At 42.0% G+C, this 16,555-nt stretch overlaps 1 protein-coding gene across 1 annotated transcript in view; it reads right to left on the bottom strand.

Moving 5' to 3' along the window:
* Positions 1-16,555, bottom strand: part of Brinp2 (bone morphogenetic protein/retinoic acid inducible neural-specific 2) — a 92,101-nt gene that overhangs the window by 12,143 nt on the left and 63,403 nt on the right. Inside the window, exons 3-4 of the mRNA XM_005374909.2 lie at positions 7,182-7,372; positions 5,908-6,116 (exon numbers count right to left, since the gene is read on the bottom strand). Of these exons, the coding sequence (XP_005374966.1) occupies positions 5,908-6,116; positions 7,182-7,372 (400 nt within the window). The remainder of the gene's footprint in view (positions 1-5,907; positions 6,117-7,181; positions 7,373-16,555) is intronic.

The raw sequence follows: 16,555 nt of genomic DNA, 5'->3' as shown, positions 1-16,555 counted from the left end.
AGAAAGGATGTATGTGTACAGCCCTTTATGGTTTGCAAAGTGTTTGCTTGTGGTGTATATCATTTGGTGAAGCACCACATTCAGGGGAGACATTCACCTTATTTTTCATCATGTGGCACAGAGGTGCATTAACCAGAGGACACAATAGCCTTAGCGTCCAAGCAGGGCTCTGAAGATCTCCTGAGGTACATCTGCCCTTTGGGAGCTCTCAGAAAATCTGAAGGGTAAAGGTAGTCGGGTGGCCCACAGTGGCTTGAGGTACATAGAAGTGTTTCGATATTTTTAAAATAGGTACAGGTGTGTTAGCTGAATACAAGTCATGTGTACAGATGGGCGGAGTAATCGGCAACTCAGGTCATGGAGGAGAAACATGGAGTTCAGTAGCTCCTCAAGGTCATAGAAACAGTAAGAATCAAGGCTGCAACCTAAGGCCAAGTCTTCTCAGTTCAGTAAGTTTCTTTCCTACTAAACTGTGTGGAGCCTGCCTGTGCTTTTCAGGCATTTTATGGAGCACTGTGCCACATGCCAGATGCTATAAAGGGTCCTGAAGCTGTGTGCATGCCGCAGAGCCCCCATTCCTCTAAGACCTACTGCCGTCGTGGGGGTACAGGGGGTGGAGATCAGCGTGTAAAACACTGAAATGCAATGTGACAAATCCTGTAATGGAAATGTGTGTTGATCAGAGTAAGCCTTGCCACAGCAAGCGACGTTCAATGGGGCCCCAGAGGAATGTGTCAGATAAACAAATGACAGGGGAAGGCTGCCTCTTTGTCTATGTTAGTGTGAAGAGGTTGCTAAGCAAAAGTAAGTGTGCATTTGCTTAGAGAAACAAGAGGCAGGCAGATATGCTAGAAGCTTTCCTTTCTTCCCCATAGCCAGAGAAAGTGAGCAGACCCTCCTCCCTCACTCCACCCACCTTCAGCTCTGGAAGTCAGCTCAGTTACTGCGAAGGCTTGTTCACAGAGGGAGCTAGGCGACAGTATCACAGTACCAACAAAAGACTTCTAGACAGCAAGGATGTGCTACAGGGCACATCAGGGTTGTTGAGCTCTGGCGTGTGGATCAACTGGTATTAAGCATTTTAGAGTGAAGTGATGGTTGTGGTGGAATAGGACCATTACTACAGGTTAACCCTGTCAGGTGAGCAGAGCAGTGGGATGGGATGACAACACAGCCCTTGGCTCTTTAGTCCACCACAGCGACAGTGAACCTTTTAGAGCTTTCAGTGTTACAAACAGCCTGCTGCAGCATATGTTCCATTGGTTTGCCACCACTGATCTAGCAGTATGTCCCTGGATACGTCATGTCAGGTCTCTGTAGACCTCCCTAAGGGTTTGGAAGGGTGGAGGTGGGAGGAAATATGAAATCATACTTCTTCACTCATGGTTTTCAAAACTGTAGTCCATGTGGAGAACCTTTTGTACACCTAGACAGAGTGCATCTCAGGCTGGTGAGCCCAGTAGAAGCTGAATATTTGTCTCACGTTCAGGATACCCTGGGGGAACTCCCAAAAGGAGGCTTCCAAGGACAGTGGTACCTTGCCCCTTTAAGCAGATGGACAGTGGCTCTGCCTCTGGGAAGTACCTCCAAGCATTGTCGCTGAGCTGGTTTTGAGTATCCACCTTCCTTTCACTCTTCTCCAAACACTTTACTAAAGAAGTGAGTCTTGTAACCCATGACATATACCATGTGAGTCCCACTCTTGGAATTAGGCAAAGGGTAGACTCTGAACCAGATTTTTTTCTCAAGAGTAAGAACTGTTATATTGAGAGAAAAAACTTACAGGGTGATACTAGATATTTACAAAATTCAGGTAATAAGTAATTACTAAGAACTCCCTAGGTGCCAGGAACTGATGATATGACAATAAAGAAAGGAGAGGTCTTCATTGGTGGCATTGGAGGACAATAGAACACAAAGATAATGTTCATTCAGGGCCATAGTCAACTCCACAGTGAGGCAGGATGTGCAAGCTGCAGCCACTGGGGTTCAAAAAAGTCTGGAATAAGTCGAGAAGTAGGAGGTAGAACAGATGGATATGGGAAAGTAGAGACATGTATTCCAACAGAAACAAGAGTATCCTGGAGGCATGAACATCCTTGTGCAATCTCAGATGACTGGATTGTGTTTTGCATCCTGTTCTTGTGTCTTCACAAGTGTCCTCTTAATAAAACATCTTTGTATCAAGCTACCTTGTGTACACTTTTGTTTATTTCTACTATACATGCTCATATGTATTCATACTCACACTCAGCAGACAAGCCTAACTCATGCAGAAAGTACCACATCTATGGGCTTCATTCCTTCTTTCTTTCTTTCTTTCTTTCTTTCTTTCTTTCTTTCTTTCTTTCTTTCATCAATGAACTGTTTACTATTATCCAACATGTGGCAAGCTTCTGTACTCTTACAGGCGACCAAAACTGAACCAGATCCAATATCTCCCACGCAGACCTCATATTTGCATGTGGAAAAATTATGTTATCTAGCAATTACGGTTCAAATGACAAATCCTACACAAACGCCATGAGCTTGAAACACTGAAGAGGACATTTAAATACCTTGCAAGTCAGGAAAAGCTTCAGAAAAGAGTTGCCTTTCTGAGTTGAGTAAAAAAGGGTGAGGAAGAGCCCCTCGGTGAATGAACAAGCACTGCGTGCAGAGCAATCAGCGCATGGCAGGGAAGTGAGACATGAGAACATGGAGAATTTGAAGGAAGACTGCTATATTTAGATATGGCAGGGTTACAGGAGTAGAGGGCCGTGAGCGCATGGGGGAGAATGGCAGTGGAGAAAGGGCATTTGGAGATGAAACCAGAAAGACAATAGGAATAGATCTCCAGTGATCTTATAGTTCTGTTGAGAAGAAGAGGAATTAGCACCCTTCAAGCTTCAATAGTGTTGTGCTTCAAGCTATCTATACACTTTTTACTAAATGTTACAGGTTAAAATTATTCTAATTATCAAACCATTTAAGGACTAGGAAAGTGAGGTCCAGAGCCTGTGTTCTCTCCTTGGCATCATGCTGCTGCCCAGCTCAGGTACAGAGGTTCACTCTGTGTCATGTCCAGTCTAGAGCCATGGACAGATTTGAAGCAGGAGATGACATGATTTCATGACGCACACTGAATAGCAACAGGGAAAGTAAGTCAGGGAGAAGAGCTCAGAGACTAGTTAAATGGATAATGGAAGAAAATCAAGCAAGAGTTAGTGAGGTCTTGGGTTAAGGGAAGAACAGTGGGTCTGAAAAGGGTGAACTGGAGATGTACGCAAGGGAGTGATTTACTGAGGAATCAGTGAATCTAAGTTAGAGAAAGGGGAGCATGTGGTCATGAAGGGGTGAGAGAGGGCATGACGCAGGACAGATCAAAAGATAGGAAGGAATATTCATGGGACCTTTGAGCGGTTGATTAATGCCTACCTTTCATTTCCTGGTAGGATTTTCCCAACTTTTCCCCAATTTGGACAGAGCACACTGCAGGGATTAAGCAGGACAAAAACTTCCACGGAGTTCTGTCTTCATATTCAAACCACTGGATGCTGCTAAGTCCTTTTCCTCATCGTAAGCTCCCTAACATACCTCATAACTGCACCTTTCATCCTTACATTCTAATCTGTCAAATGCTCCCCCGAGGCATTGTATACCTGCTAATTCAATCCTTCTCTTCAGTTAACTTCCCCTAGGATCCCTGGATCTCACAATCAGTCTTTGGCAAAATCCCAGTTATTTCAGGGTCTCTGAAGTGTGATTTACTTAAGTTGCCCTTGAGGATATAGTTTCCCTGGTAGCCTCCTCTAGTTGTGGCTATCTTCTTTCTTACATCTCACATTCCTGGGCATGGAAGTTTGGTGGTCCTTCATTGTGACTTCCTGAATGCTGTTCATTCTTCCTGTCTAACCAGCTGGCTTCAAAGAAGCCAGAACCATCAGGCACTGTCAGCCACTACCCATCCTTGCTGCAATTTATTTCTCTTCTCTTCACTCACTGAAGATTTTCAGTATGAAATTTTCCATCATGCTTAACACCTCCAAGCCCGTCTCATTCCTACTGACTTCTGCACCCATACAGATGATCTTTAGCACCGCAGCCTTTCAGATCCCTCGTCCCTTTATCCCACCTCCTTTCCTCAACCTGGTGCTTCACATTGCATCCTTATGGACTTCACTAAACTCACAGCAATACCCACAACCTGATTTTATTGGTAATTGCATTCTCCCTATGCCCCCAGCATTAATTACCATGCACTCATATTTTCTCTCATCTCTTCCCCTAACAAACCATCAAACCTGCTTAGACTCCCAGTCTTTGGAGCTAACTAACTTGTCTTCCTCTCACCCTACATTGATCTCTTTTCACCTTTAGCCTGGCTTAGCTTCTCTATCCCAGCACTATGATAGCTCCTTGGTATACTTTCAATTCCCTTGCCTCTTTGTTTTCATCTCGTATACACATACATCCTGTTAATCCAACCCTCTCCCTATTCCTTGCCTGCCAGCATATGAACTTCTGAAAGTAGATGATATAACTTACAATGATGCTGGCTGGTCTCGGGTTATCATTATTACCACAAATCTCACATGGCCTCTTCGAGTTACCTGGAAATCCCCTGATTTATCTAGTTAGTTGACGTTTCTAACCCCTCCTCTCTGAGAAGACCATGTCATACATTCTCAACAGTCCTTTTTCCTTGCTTTTATCTAAAACATTACTTCATATTGCACAAAGGAAATTGAAACAGTCAGGAAAAAACAATGATACCTTCCCACCAGCACACCTAACCATCCTTTGGCATCTGTCCTGGTGAACTCCGTGTTGCCTTCCACCAGACCCGTCATGCGTGGAATATTAACTCCTCTCACCCAAGGATTTTGCGCTTTCAATTATCTCCTATCATGCCTGCATCATCACTTTCTCCCTCTCAACTGAATTATTTCAGTCAACACACCCATAAGCTGGAATAGCTAGCTCTCTTTTTAAAAACAAAAGCACATCCTTCCTTGACCACAAATCACTCTCCAGTTATTACCCATTTTTCTGCTTGCTTTTACAGAAAAAGCACATCCATTCACATCTGCTTCTCCACTTCGCTTCCTTTCTTGGGTCCTCCCCACTCAGCGCACTGTACCCTGCTGCCACTGAGACCACTCCCCTGCAGGTTGCCAGTCCCCTTTACCTCACTTCTGTATCTCCGTTGCTCAAGAGCGCTAATCTGATTGCCAGGTGAAACGTTTTCTTTATGTGGAGATTATAATAGGTTAATGAAGTCACAATGCCTATTGCTATTGCTCTTTTAAATATATGCATGAGATCATGTTTACTCCCTTACTAAACCTCTGCCGTGGTTGTCATACATTAAAGTTCCTTATCATGGCCATGTGATCTGAACCTCATCTTGCAGTATCTTCTTTGCTTACCTCTTACCCCAGTCTTTCTTGTGCTCTGACAAGGCATGAAGCTGGCTCCCGCCTCTGGGCCTTCACGCTTACTGTTTCCTCAGCAGACACTCTTCCCTCAGTTCCCCCGTCCCCTTAGCTCCACATACAGCTGGTTTCTTATCACTCGCATGTCAGCCTCAAAGTCTAAATCCCAATGTGCCCCTCCTGATCCGTCTAGTTATATAAGCTGCTCCTCCTCACACTCCAGGAAGTATGTTCCTCGTACCTCTGTCTTTCCTTTATAGCGCTACCTGAACTAGTTTGTTGTCTTATTATCTCACCCCTGCTAGAATGTAACCCTGTGGGGGCAGCGACCTCATCCTCTTTCACAGCAGTGCAGCAGCCTCTCCACTAGGCCCTGCCTCCGAGTGGACGCTCTGTGCATGTGTGCTGCAGGCTGAATGGCCCTCCATCGTGCCGAGCTGACTGGGGCTGGCTCAGACTCTGGCCCCCCAGGACCTCTGGGCAGCTGTACCTTAATGGCCCCCGTAGCAATCTGGATGTGATGCAGCCGCCTCAATGTGCTCTCTCTGTCGATGAAGTAGGAGGCTGCCAGCTGGTGCAGGGTCTCCAGGGACACAGCAGAGCTGTTTCCACTGCCACCGAGCGAGGGGCCACCTCCTGTTGATTCTGTCTTTCTGCTCAGTTTCCGCTTGTCCACAAAAATGGTGAGGGATTCTTCTCCTAGAGCAAAAACATAGGTCCATAGCTTCAGGTTCAGCTCCCGAATTCCCTAGCAGTGAGAACCCGAAACGCTTGCCTAGGGCTGACAGAGCTAAGAGGAAGCACCGTCCCTGCTGTGGCCCCCTTTCCCTCCGTTGCTGGCTTCCCAGCCTTCACCCAGGCTTCTGCTGCAGGGCCGCGGGCCTCTCTCCTGAGAGGCCCCCTTTTCCTTAGTTCCTTCAGTCTCCCAGAGCGCTCTGCCCTCACCCCCAGTTTATCTGTCTCACATTCTCTATTGATCTCTGTCCTAGGCAATCTACCGCCATGGGGGGACCAAAATCCCTCTCAAGTTGTTTATGAGAAGTTGCCAAGGCTATTTCTGCTGCCTTAGAAAGGGCAAAAAAGCCTTGAAGCTCTGGCTCCCTCCTCCCCATCAAACACTCCACACCTACCACACACCGGCAGCTGGCCTGAACCCTGGGAGCGCTTATTTTTGTCCATTAGCCAGCGAGCTAAATGTTATAATAAATCCTGCTTTCTTCTCCCCGGGGTGCAGAGGACTCTGGGTCTCTTCAGCTTTTTCGACTCTGCCCCGGGTCCCAACCACAGCGGCACTGCCCCATTCCACCCGCACCCCACAGTGGGTGATGCACCTGCCCAGAAGATGTGGAGTTAGTTTGGCTGATTAGGAAGAAGGAGTCAAGGACGCAAAGGACATCTATTTCTTTGCCTACGGGTCTGACATTTGTAGCCATAGCAAACAGAAAGTGGAGAGGCCGTGGGGTTAAGTGGCTCAGTCAAAAGAGAACTGGGAGCGCCCCCTGCTGGTGCGTACTTAGTAGGAGCGGATCTGTCCCCAGGCTCTTTCTCACCCCACACCCCTCTTCAGGAAAGTGTTTATAAGCAAACAGAAATGTCCTGGGGTGAATTTGGTTGCCTAGGAAAAACACTGTTCTTCCACACACCAGAAAGTAAATGTTAATCAGGAAACAATAGGCCAGGAAGGAAAAAATATACCCAGGAAGACAGCTGGAGCTGAGTTCAACAGATCATAAAAATGTTTCAAATAATCTGGCAACCACTTACCTCCAAGGGTGGCAGAAAGTAGGAAATGAGTGCCGTACTTTTTGATCAGGTTTTCAGTAACCTGTTGCAGGTTGGGCCTCCTTCCAAGGAGGCGGATGTTCCGAACAAACTCTGGGGCAAGAGGTAAAGGCAAGCTGAAGAAGTCCTTTCTTTCTAGAGCCAAGCTGTTCACTTTCCAGCGGGCAAACTCCCTGGAAGAAAAGCCAAGGGATAAGGAAAACCTCAGCGTATCCAGAGCAAGAGGCATAAAATCTGAAGGAGACACATCCTTCCTCAACTGGTCAACCTTGTCTCCTCTGATAGAGCAGAACCTGGAAGAGACTCTTAGGGCCTCACCTGGCCTGTTGTTCCTAGTCTATGAAGAAGTCCATTTCATCTGACTTCCATCAGACCCTTACTACACAATGTTTTACTGGACTTCAGCTGCTCAGCTTCTCTGTGAAAAAAGTAGTGATGTCTAGTGGTGTAGGGCAGTGGGGAAAAAAATGGCAGCACCAGGAAAGCAGTTCTAGACCATCAAGTCTCTAGCATGTCTCAGATTCCTTTACACTCTTACAAATGATCACATGGCCTGTATTTATTTATGTGGCTTATATCTACTGATATTTGCCATTTCAGAACCTGAAACTGGATGAATTAAATTTATAATTGTTTCATTTGAACATAACAATATTAAACCTATTACATCTAACAAATATTTTTATGACAATAATGATATGTTCTGGAACAAATTTAACAAGGAAGGGTGGCATTGCTTTGCATTTTTGGTAACTGTCTTACAAGTCTGGCTTAACAGAAGAGATCTGCCTTCTCAGATTTGCTTCTGTTGCAATCTGTTGTCACAATTGTGGGTTTCTGCCTTTGAGACCACTCTAAACAAATGGTAGTTTCTTAAAGGTTAGTTACAGTACGGTATCTGAAGCTGTATCCACAAACTGTTACACTAAAATTCAGGGTTCTGCATTGTAGATTGAGCAATCTTTTACTTTGCACGATTTTATAACAGCATGCATTGGTCATCTTGAAAATATCAGATCAATGAGTTATGCAGATCTTCTAAATTTTGACAGTTTTCATTATATAATATCAAAACATCACATTAGTTAATATCACCACAAATCTCATCAGAAAAATCTATAAATATTAGAAAGCTGTCAAGTTCATGATGAAAACTACAAGTTTTCCAAAATTCTAATTTTTGTTTGAAAGTTTAAATTTTATCCTTGGTAACAAATGCTGTCAGTTTTCCTTAACGAAGCAGGCTTAGTTCAATTTTTTAAGAAAATGTCTGCCAAGTACTCCAGTCATGAAAACCATGGATTGTGGGTTTGTTACTCTTTCAAGAAAAATGGAGTTCCATAAAGGAAGTTGCTAATTCAGCTTGCAGCTCAATCCCATGCACATTTTTCCTTGAGACACCATGGGTTTTGGTAACCTCCGATGTGTTTTTATGTGTCTTTCCCATTTCATCACCCAGAATATTAAAAAGACATACACTGAAGGTCAAAATTCAATCAAATTAAAGTGTACTGCCTTAAGGATATTCTTAAGTGAAGCTAGCATGTGTGTAAGCTAGTATGTGTGTCTATGTATGTTTGTTTAGGCACATGTGAACGTTGAAAGGCTCATTTGGTCTGACTGCCTTTATTCAAATTAAGATGCCAGCAGTTTTATGCATGGGACTTGTGCTTTTACACCTTCAGTGCAAGTGCCCCATGTACATCTGAAAGAACAAAAAGGACCCATGCGTTGAGAAGCCCTAGTTCAGAAGATGGCAAGCTTCCTTTCTAGTCCCATTCAGGATTACAATCTTCAAGCTCTGCTACTCACTGAAAAGTTTGCATGTTAAAGGAAAAATATTTCCCAGCAGAATCCTTGCCTTGGGATGAAGTTTAAAAGATCATAACTGCTCTCATAGGAAAGGAGTTTTCCATTGTCTCCCAAATTATACTAGTAACACCCAGCTCCCCTGCCTTAGGAACAACAAAGGACTCAGTCTTCACAGTCCTTGACCCATCCTGAGCCTTCTCGTAGTGACAGAGCTCACCCTTGGTCTAACCTTCCACCAAAGCCACAGGCTGAAAGTGATGAGGCTGCAGAAAAAATACAACAATTAAAAGTAAATAATGCAAATTGATGCCCAATTTGAGGCTCTAGAATCCTCCCATATAACTCAGGAGGCTGAGATAGAGAGGAGGAGCATATGCCAAACATCACCAGGGAAACAAAGGAAAATGGTGACTAATAATTCGTGGTTCCAACAAAGTCTTTCAAAATTCTCTCAGTGGGACTTTATTTATCTAAGTAGGCAAGTTCATAATAATATATTATCAGTTATTTCTTTTGTGTAGGAAAATCTAAACTTTAATTAAAGTACAGAGTATTTGTCAAAAGCATTTTCTATCCCAAATCCCACTGCAGAGTAAGGAACTGTTGCCTGATTTCATCTCTAATTGGCTGGATAGGAACTAGTACCCTCTCCTTGAATAGTTGATAATTGCACTGATGAATCATAAAAGCAGACTACTAAACACAGAAGTAGAAATAAAAATAAAAAGAATCCTAAGGGTCATTAAACCCAAGGCCACTGCCTTGGATAGATTATACCCAGACATCATTAACTAATAATTGCTGTCACATTCTTGTTCTAGGTTTGGGGAGAGACATTCTTCTCTCTTCCATAATTTCTTATAGAGTGGTCAAAGCCTTTCCCTGAAAGGAAAGCCACTTTACTATAGAGGTAGGTCTATCTTTAATTAAATATAATAAACAAAAATTAGTAGACAATGGCTTGTCCATTTACGTCATTTAGGAATGTCAAATACTTCTTCCTCTGAGCCGCACTCTGACTATCCAGTCCAAAAAGCATCCTCTATCTTCTGCCTCCATGCTCTGCTCTGTGTACTTGTCTCTGCTTGATATAATCTGTTTTTACTCTCTTTCTTCCCAATAAAACATAAATTCTACAAGGGTAGGAGTTTTTATGTTTTATTCTACTCTACCTCCAGCCATAGAACAGTACTAAATGTTCCCACGTTAGAACAGAGATAGATGATCAATGTATTTTTGTTTAACAATCAAATGACATATTGCTCACATCACTTCTGTCACTTATTTTATGTCACAGTTCTCCTGATCTTCTATTTGTTTGAAAATTTGATTAGAAATAGTTGCAGGATGAGAATGTATGTGAGCAATAACCAGGTACTGATAGATCTGAAATAAAGCATTTGAAATGTCTACATATATCAATGAGAAAATTAGATTTGGTTTATAAAAAGTAGCATATACATAATTTTGTGCATTTTGAAGTTATAAATCGAAGTACTACTTATATATTCTTTTGTTTTGTCCTCTTATATTGTCTTCATCAGACATGGACAACATCCAGTGACTTTGTACTGTCCACACCCCAAAGTCCAGTGAATGAAAATATCTCTTAATCAGACTCTGCTGGGTCTAATGCCCCAGTGTTAAGGATCAGTGTCTCTATTCCTTTACACCAAGGCTGACAGTAATTTTTGCCACACTTGGGCACTTGTTTTGTTAAAGATCACCAAACAGAGCAATGGCCTTAGAATCTTGCACTTTCCTCAAGTTTGACATCAGACTTGGAAAAACATTTACTTCATTCAAACCCATCGTGTTGAGTTCATCTTACTTAAACAAGGAAGTTGAAGCTCAGAAAGCTAAGTAATTTGTCCAGTGACACACATGACTAAGAGAACCTAGGCTGTTAGAATGGAAGGAGCATCTGAATAGTATTTGCCAGTCCCTGCTGCATTATGGTGTACATTGAAAATTCTCTTTATATGGAGCATTGGGGTCATGGGTGAGGCTGCTCAGACTGGAGAACAGTGCAAAATGTCCTCCCACTGCAGTCCTTGCCCAGATGCCCCAAAGACTGCAATGCGTTTGTGGCATCCCAAGAAGCTGTTGTGCACATTGGTTAAGAAGGTCTATTCCACCCCCCTTCTGTTATGAGAAAACCATGAGACATGTGAGAAAAAGCAGGTTGCCTGAAGCAAAATAACCATGTGGTAGTAGAAATAGAACAGAAAAGTATAGTCCTGACCTTCCCCAGTGCTGCTAACAGCTGTTATGACAGTGACAATAGCAACAACTGAAACCTAGGGAGGGACAAAATGGAGACTATATGCATGCTAGACAAGCACTCTTCCATTAAGCTCCATCCCCAGCCCTAAGAAAGTAACTTGGATCAAGTTGCACCATTAGTGAGACATTTAGCTTGAAACCCAATGCTAATGTGTGATGTCAATACCATACTGTTATTTTTACACTATTTTCCTTTGTGTAGCTGAAGTTAAGAGTATTTTATTGCACTTTCATTTTTTAAATGTTTACTATCTTTAATAAAAATGATTTTACTACCCAGAATGTTCCATTTATTTACCTATCTGAAATATGAGTTTATTCTATATTCAAAACACAGTGCAGCATTTATATGGCAGCAAAATTTGTTTTGGATTAAAATGGTTTCAACATGCTCATTTGCAGGAGACGGAAGTGAGACTGAGAACAAAATCAAGTATACACTCAGAGCATCATGGGAGGAACCAGAGATAATTGCCTGGCTCCACTTGCAACAAATGCCTGGCTCCATGTTTGCACAGGAAATCATAACAAAGAATAAAAATGAACCAGAAAAATGAAAGATATTATTCTAGGAAGCATTTTATGTGCAAATAATAAAAACTAATGGCTAACATTTAATGAATTCTTATTATGTACTAGGCATTCCTAGTTTCTTAAGAGGGCTAGCTAATGAAATATTCCTATAAGGAGAGAAGTATAATTATTTTCATCTTATGTATCTTTTAAATTTTTTTTATGTTTTGGTTTTTTTCTGGTACCAGGAATCAAACTCATGACCTTGTGCTTGCCAGGCAGGCGCTGTGCTGCTGAGCTATCCCCAGCCCCTTCATCTTATGTATGATGAAATTGAGACTCACATATTTTAATTTGCCCAGTAGGTAACAGCCAGTAGATGGCATAGCCAGGATTTAAATGCCAGCTATCTTCTTCTGGGACACAGTTTTGACCATTATGACTTACTACCTCTACCTGTGAGACTCCATGGGGCAATCAAGATATTGTGAGTGGAAGTGTGTGTGTGTGTGTGTGTGTGTGTGTGTGTGTGTGTGTGTGTGTGTGTGACGGGGGGATCCTTTAAAGAATGCATAAGGATAGGGATTATACTTGAAGAAATTTACTAGAAAATTTCATTAGAGAAAGAACTCAAAAGAAAAGAATGCATATAATGAACTACATTTATAAAAAAAGAAAAAAGAAATACCAAATAAATAAAATACAGAACAAGATCTGCTTGCATAATCAGTTACACTGGGATATTGCTATGGTTTGGACCCCACAGGTGTACAAGGGTGTGGGATCTTTAGGAGGTAGAGGAAAATCTCATTTGGGGCACTGCTTTCAGAAGGCATAAAGTAGTTCTCCTGGACCTCTGGTTAGTCCTCCTGAGAAGGCTGTTCATAAAGAACAAGCCTAGTGCTTTCTCCTGGCTTGGGCTTTCTGTCATACCATGTGATTTCTCCCTCTCACACTTCCACCACAACACCACCATGTGATCCAGCCAAGGGGGATCTCAAGAACCCTAAATCTCAAGAATCGTGAGTCAAATAAATTTCTTTTCTTTATAAAATTTCCAGCCTTGGGTATTTTGTTATAGTAATGGATAACTGATTAATACAGATGTCACCTCAGAATTAGGCACAAGGCTTCAGCCACAGGGAGCTTCAAATTATGAATCTTCAGTGGCTTTCTCTTCTACAGCAAGCTTTTTTCTTGCCCTTTTAGGATCTTTAATTGAATAAAACTAATGGGGAAACATCTGTGAATGGAGTTTGAATCAAAAAATGGTAAAAGTGTGCTTATAGAACACAATAACCTGGTTCTTCCCAGCATCTGAAAACCTCAGAAAACACTACTGGAAGACAGCCTGAGCTACTATTCAAAGAATAAATGTTCATTTCCGATTTTTCATTTAGCAGTTTTCTTCCAGTAATAAAATAATCAAGGCTCTTTTTTTTCCTAAGAAAAGAATGTTTTCTATATATCAATTATATTAACACACATTGCTTCAATTAAGCCATCATCTTTGTTTCAATTAAGACATCAACTAAATCTCCATTTCAATTTAGCCATTTCTCGTAAAATATTCTCCCACTGTGTTTATTACACAGTAAACAGTCTTAGAAAGCAAACATTTCAAACAGTACCGTCGTCCCTATAGAAAATGCCTTTAAAATAGCAGAGGCTACTATACTCAGGGCTCAAGGTTGGAGCTAAAGAGTGAACAGAGCTCTTCAAGGTGGACTTTGCCTAGAAAAGGATTCATATGGCATTTTGAAAGGGTACTTCAGTAGCTTGCTATCACTGACAAAAATTTACTTCATTTTCCATCTCTCTCTAGCATATTTTAGCTTAGGTTTGAGTGAACAACATCTATTTCTGTCAAAGGGTTAATAGAACCATAAAGTCATCAAGAACAACCAAGACAAAGTCTAAGAAAGGTAAACTCTGGGCCAAAAGGTATAATCCAGTGTGTTACATCAGCCATCCTCACCAGCACTCAGAATATTTTAGATATAAATATATAAAGAGATAGAAATTTATATTCAGAAGTCATCATAGTTATCTGCCTCAAACTGCTTAACACTAATGATCTAGATTGCCAATAAATGATGCTTCAGATTGTACATGAATTTAAGAGATTCTCCAGAATCTAAAGGGAATTCCGCAGTAGGAGAGCTAAACTACAGCCAGGCCAAACCTCAGGTGACAGGAGCTCCAGCAGGACTTTGGGACTGGATCAGCCATGAGCCAGCTCTGGATTTGAAGCACAAAAGAATCTCCAATGAGAATACTAAATGCCTACAAGATGTTCCTAATTCAAAACATGTAAATAAAAGGTAGTGTCTCTAGGTCAACAGCTACCCTGCAGTACTATGTTCCTCTGTGTTACACAAGGTCAACAAGAAATCTGTCAGCAAGAACCCCCTGCAGGGTCTCATGGTTTTGGAAGATGAAAGACCTAGAAAGAGCACAGCTGGGGTCTCCGTGCCAGGTGCAGTTTCCAGCAGGGACACGCTTAAGCATCACTTTTTGGGCTTATAAGCTGAGAACATTGATCCAGCCCCCATGAAGAGTCATTACTTGTGAAGTTTCCTTCTTTATGAAGCCTTAAGGGAGAGGGTATTTAAAAAAAAATACGTAGGTATGTAGATGGATGGATGGATAGACAGACAGACAGACAGATGATAGCCATGTGTTTTAAATGAAACTACCTCAGTGAGGCTGATGTCTAGTAGTAATGAATATTGCAGCTTACAGTGTTGGTGTTTGTGCTGAGACTTCATGCTTAACAGCTGGATTATTCTGTTATCAATTTTCTAATCTTTTATCTTCCCATATTTGTGGGGTAAGCACGTTTAAGCACATTTTTAACACCACCAGTAGGGTTATCATTTGGAAAGTCATATTCCCCATATCCTGAGCATGTAGCTCCTCCCCACTTCCACCTGTGGCACCCTTGCTGGCCTGGAACCATTCTGTCCTAGTGTCACTATGCCTGTGTGTGTTAGGAGCCCTTTGTTCCTCCTAGTTAGACTCCAGGCTGAGTTTACTGAGAGAGGGAATCGATGCTGTTTCCAGCGGAGCCAACCAATCACCTGATCTGGAACTCCCTGGAGGTCAGGGAAAAGTTTAAAGCAGCCATGCACCAAGGATGCCCAGCACCAAACACAGACGCAAACAATGAAAAAACTCATGGGCTGTCAAGATAGGCAATATTGCTCCCCCGTTTCTTTGATCCTGCGGATCCATTTCATTAATCTCTCTTTTCGGGGTACCCTCTCTTCATTTGCACATCAGTGGAACTGCGGCACTGGGTGGAACTGAGTTATCATTCTCCAAACCATTGTTCTGGTATAGACTATGTTTGAAGAAAGAATTAGGCTGATTTTCCCTGAAAAACGAAGGGAGGCACAGGGTAACTTATTGAATAACCTATTTAAAAACTTTGGAGCAACATGATGAATTGGCCTTAAGCTAAGGATGCAAATAGTTCTCTTATCCTTTTTTTCTTGCTATTTACCTTTGTTTACTTAAATCGTCAAATAGTGACCCATAGGAAGACTCCTCATATATCAACAAGTTCTGGGGAACTGCAAATGTTTCTGTTCTTTGACCCCACCTTTCTCATGGAGAGTTGTCTTCCCCAACCAGCTTGAATCTTGCCAATTTGACCTGGGAGCCTCTGTGAGGACCCTGATATTCCTAAGGAGGTCCAGACGCTGAAAGGTCTTTCCTTGCTTCATCGCTCTGGCAATATTCCTCACATCCACAGCTCAGTCCACCAAGCTAAGACATTATCTTGTTTGTTTGGTTTTTTTTTTCATGGTGCTCACATTTTTCATCTTGGACAATTCACACAAAAGGGAATATTCAAAGCCAACCCACAGATTGATGAATGTCAGTTATTTACCTCAGGGTCTCAGCTAAGTGGGTTTCACATTCACTAGCTGGATGTTTCAGAGGATCAGGGATCTGTCATGCTTTGGTTGCTATACAGAAGGCAGTATTTCTAGACACATCACATCATCCAGAGATTTCTATCTCAACAACAGATTACTATAATATACTTGGCCATTAGAGCCTCTGCTATTATAATGAACAAGACATGATTAATCTGAGCTATAAAAAGAAGTGATAATAAAAATCACAATCTCTTATATTGGTATAGAGCATTCTTTTAGGTTTTTTTTTAAATTGCAAACAATTTTCACACAAACAATTTCAACTATTTTATCTACATGAGGACCTTGGAAGAAAAGTAAAGGTAATATTATTAATCAACTATGAGCTTTTTACTGGTTAACAAATAAAAGAAGTGATTTGCCCTGTGTCTCAGGTGACTGGTGGTAGAGTTAAACTGGAATCCAGGTCATTCTACCAATGATATTTTGTCTCTGTCTGTGACCTATGCTCAAGTCCTCGCACCACTGCCCACATTGTTCTATTTCACAGGGAATTCTTTTGCTTTGTTGGCTACTGTAGGTAGGAGAAATCCCTAGTTCAGAAGACTTCAACCAAGAGGTCATTTGGTTAAATAGTTCCTTGGCCCTTGCAACTTTTGAAGGCACAGGAGAAGAAATGAGGCCAACCGTTCTCTGATGTCCTGATGCCCTGTCCTTCCTACTGTCTGGAAGAACTCAAGAAGCCTGGCATGGAGGTAATTTAGCAGCCTGCTGTGTTCTCAAACAACAGCCCGTAAACAATGATTGGCCAATTTCATTCTAATCTTTTCAATTTTGCTCTAATTAAAATCAAGC

This window comes from Chinchilla lanigera, unplaced genomic scaffold (assembly GCF_000276665.1).
Source record: "Chinchilla lanigera isolate Chin_1 unplaced genomic scaffold, ChiLan1.0 scaffold00005, whole genome shotgun sequence".
Classification (NCBI taxonomy): Eukaryota; Metazoa; Chordata; class Mammalia; order Rodentia; family Chinchillidae; genus Chinchilla; species Chinchilla lanigera.
This window is presented reverse-complemented; position numbering and strand designations above follow the sequence as displayed.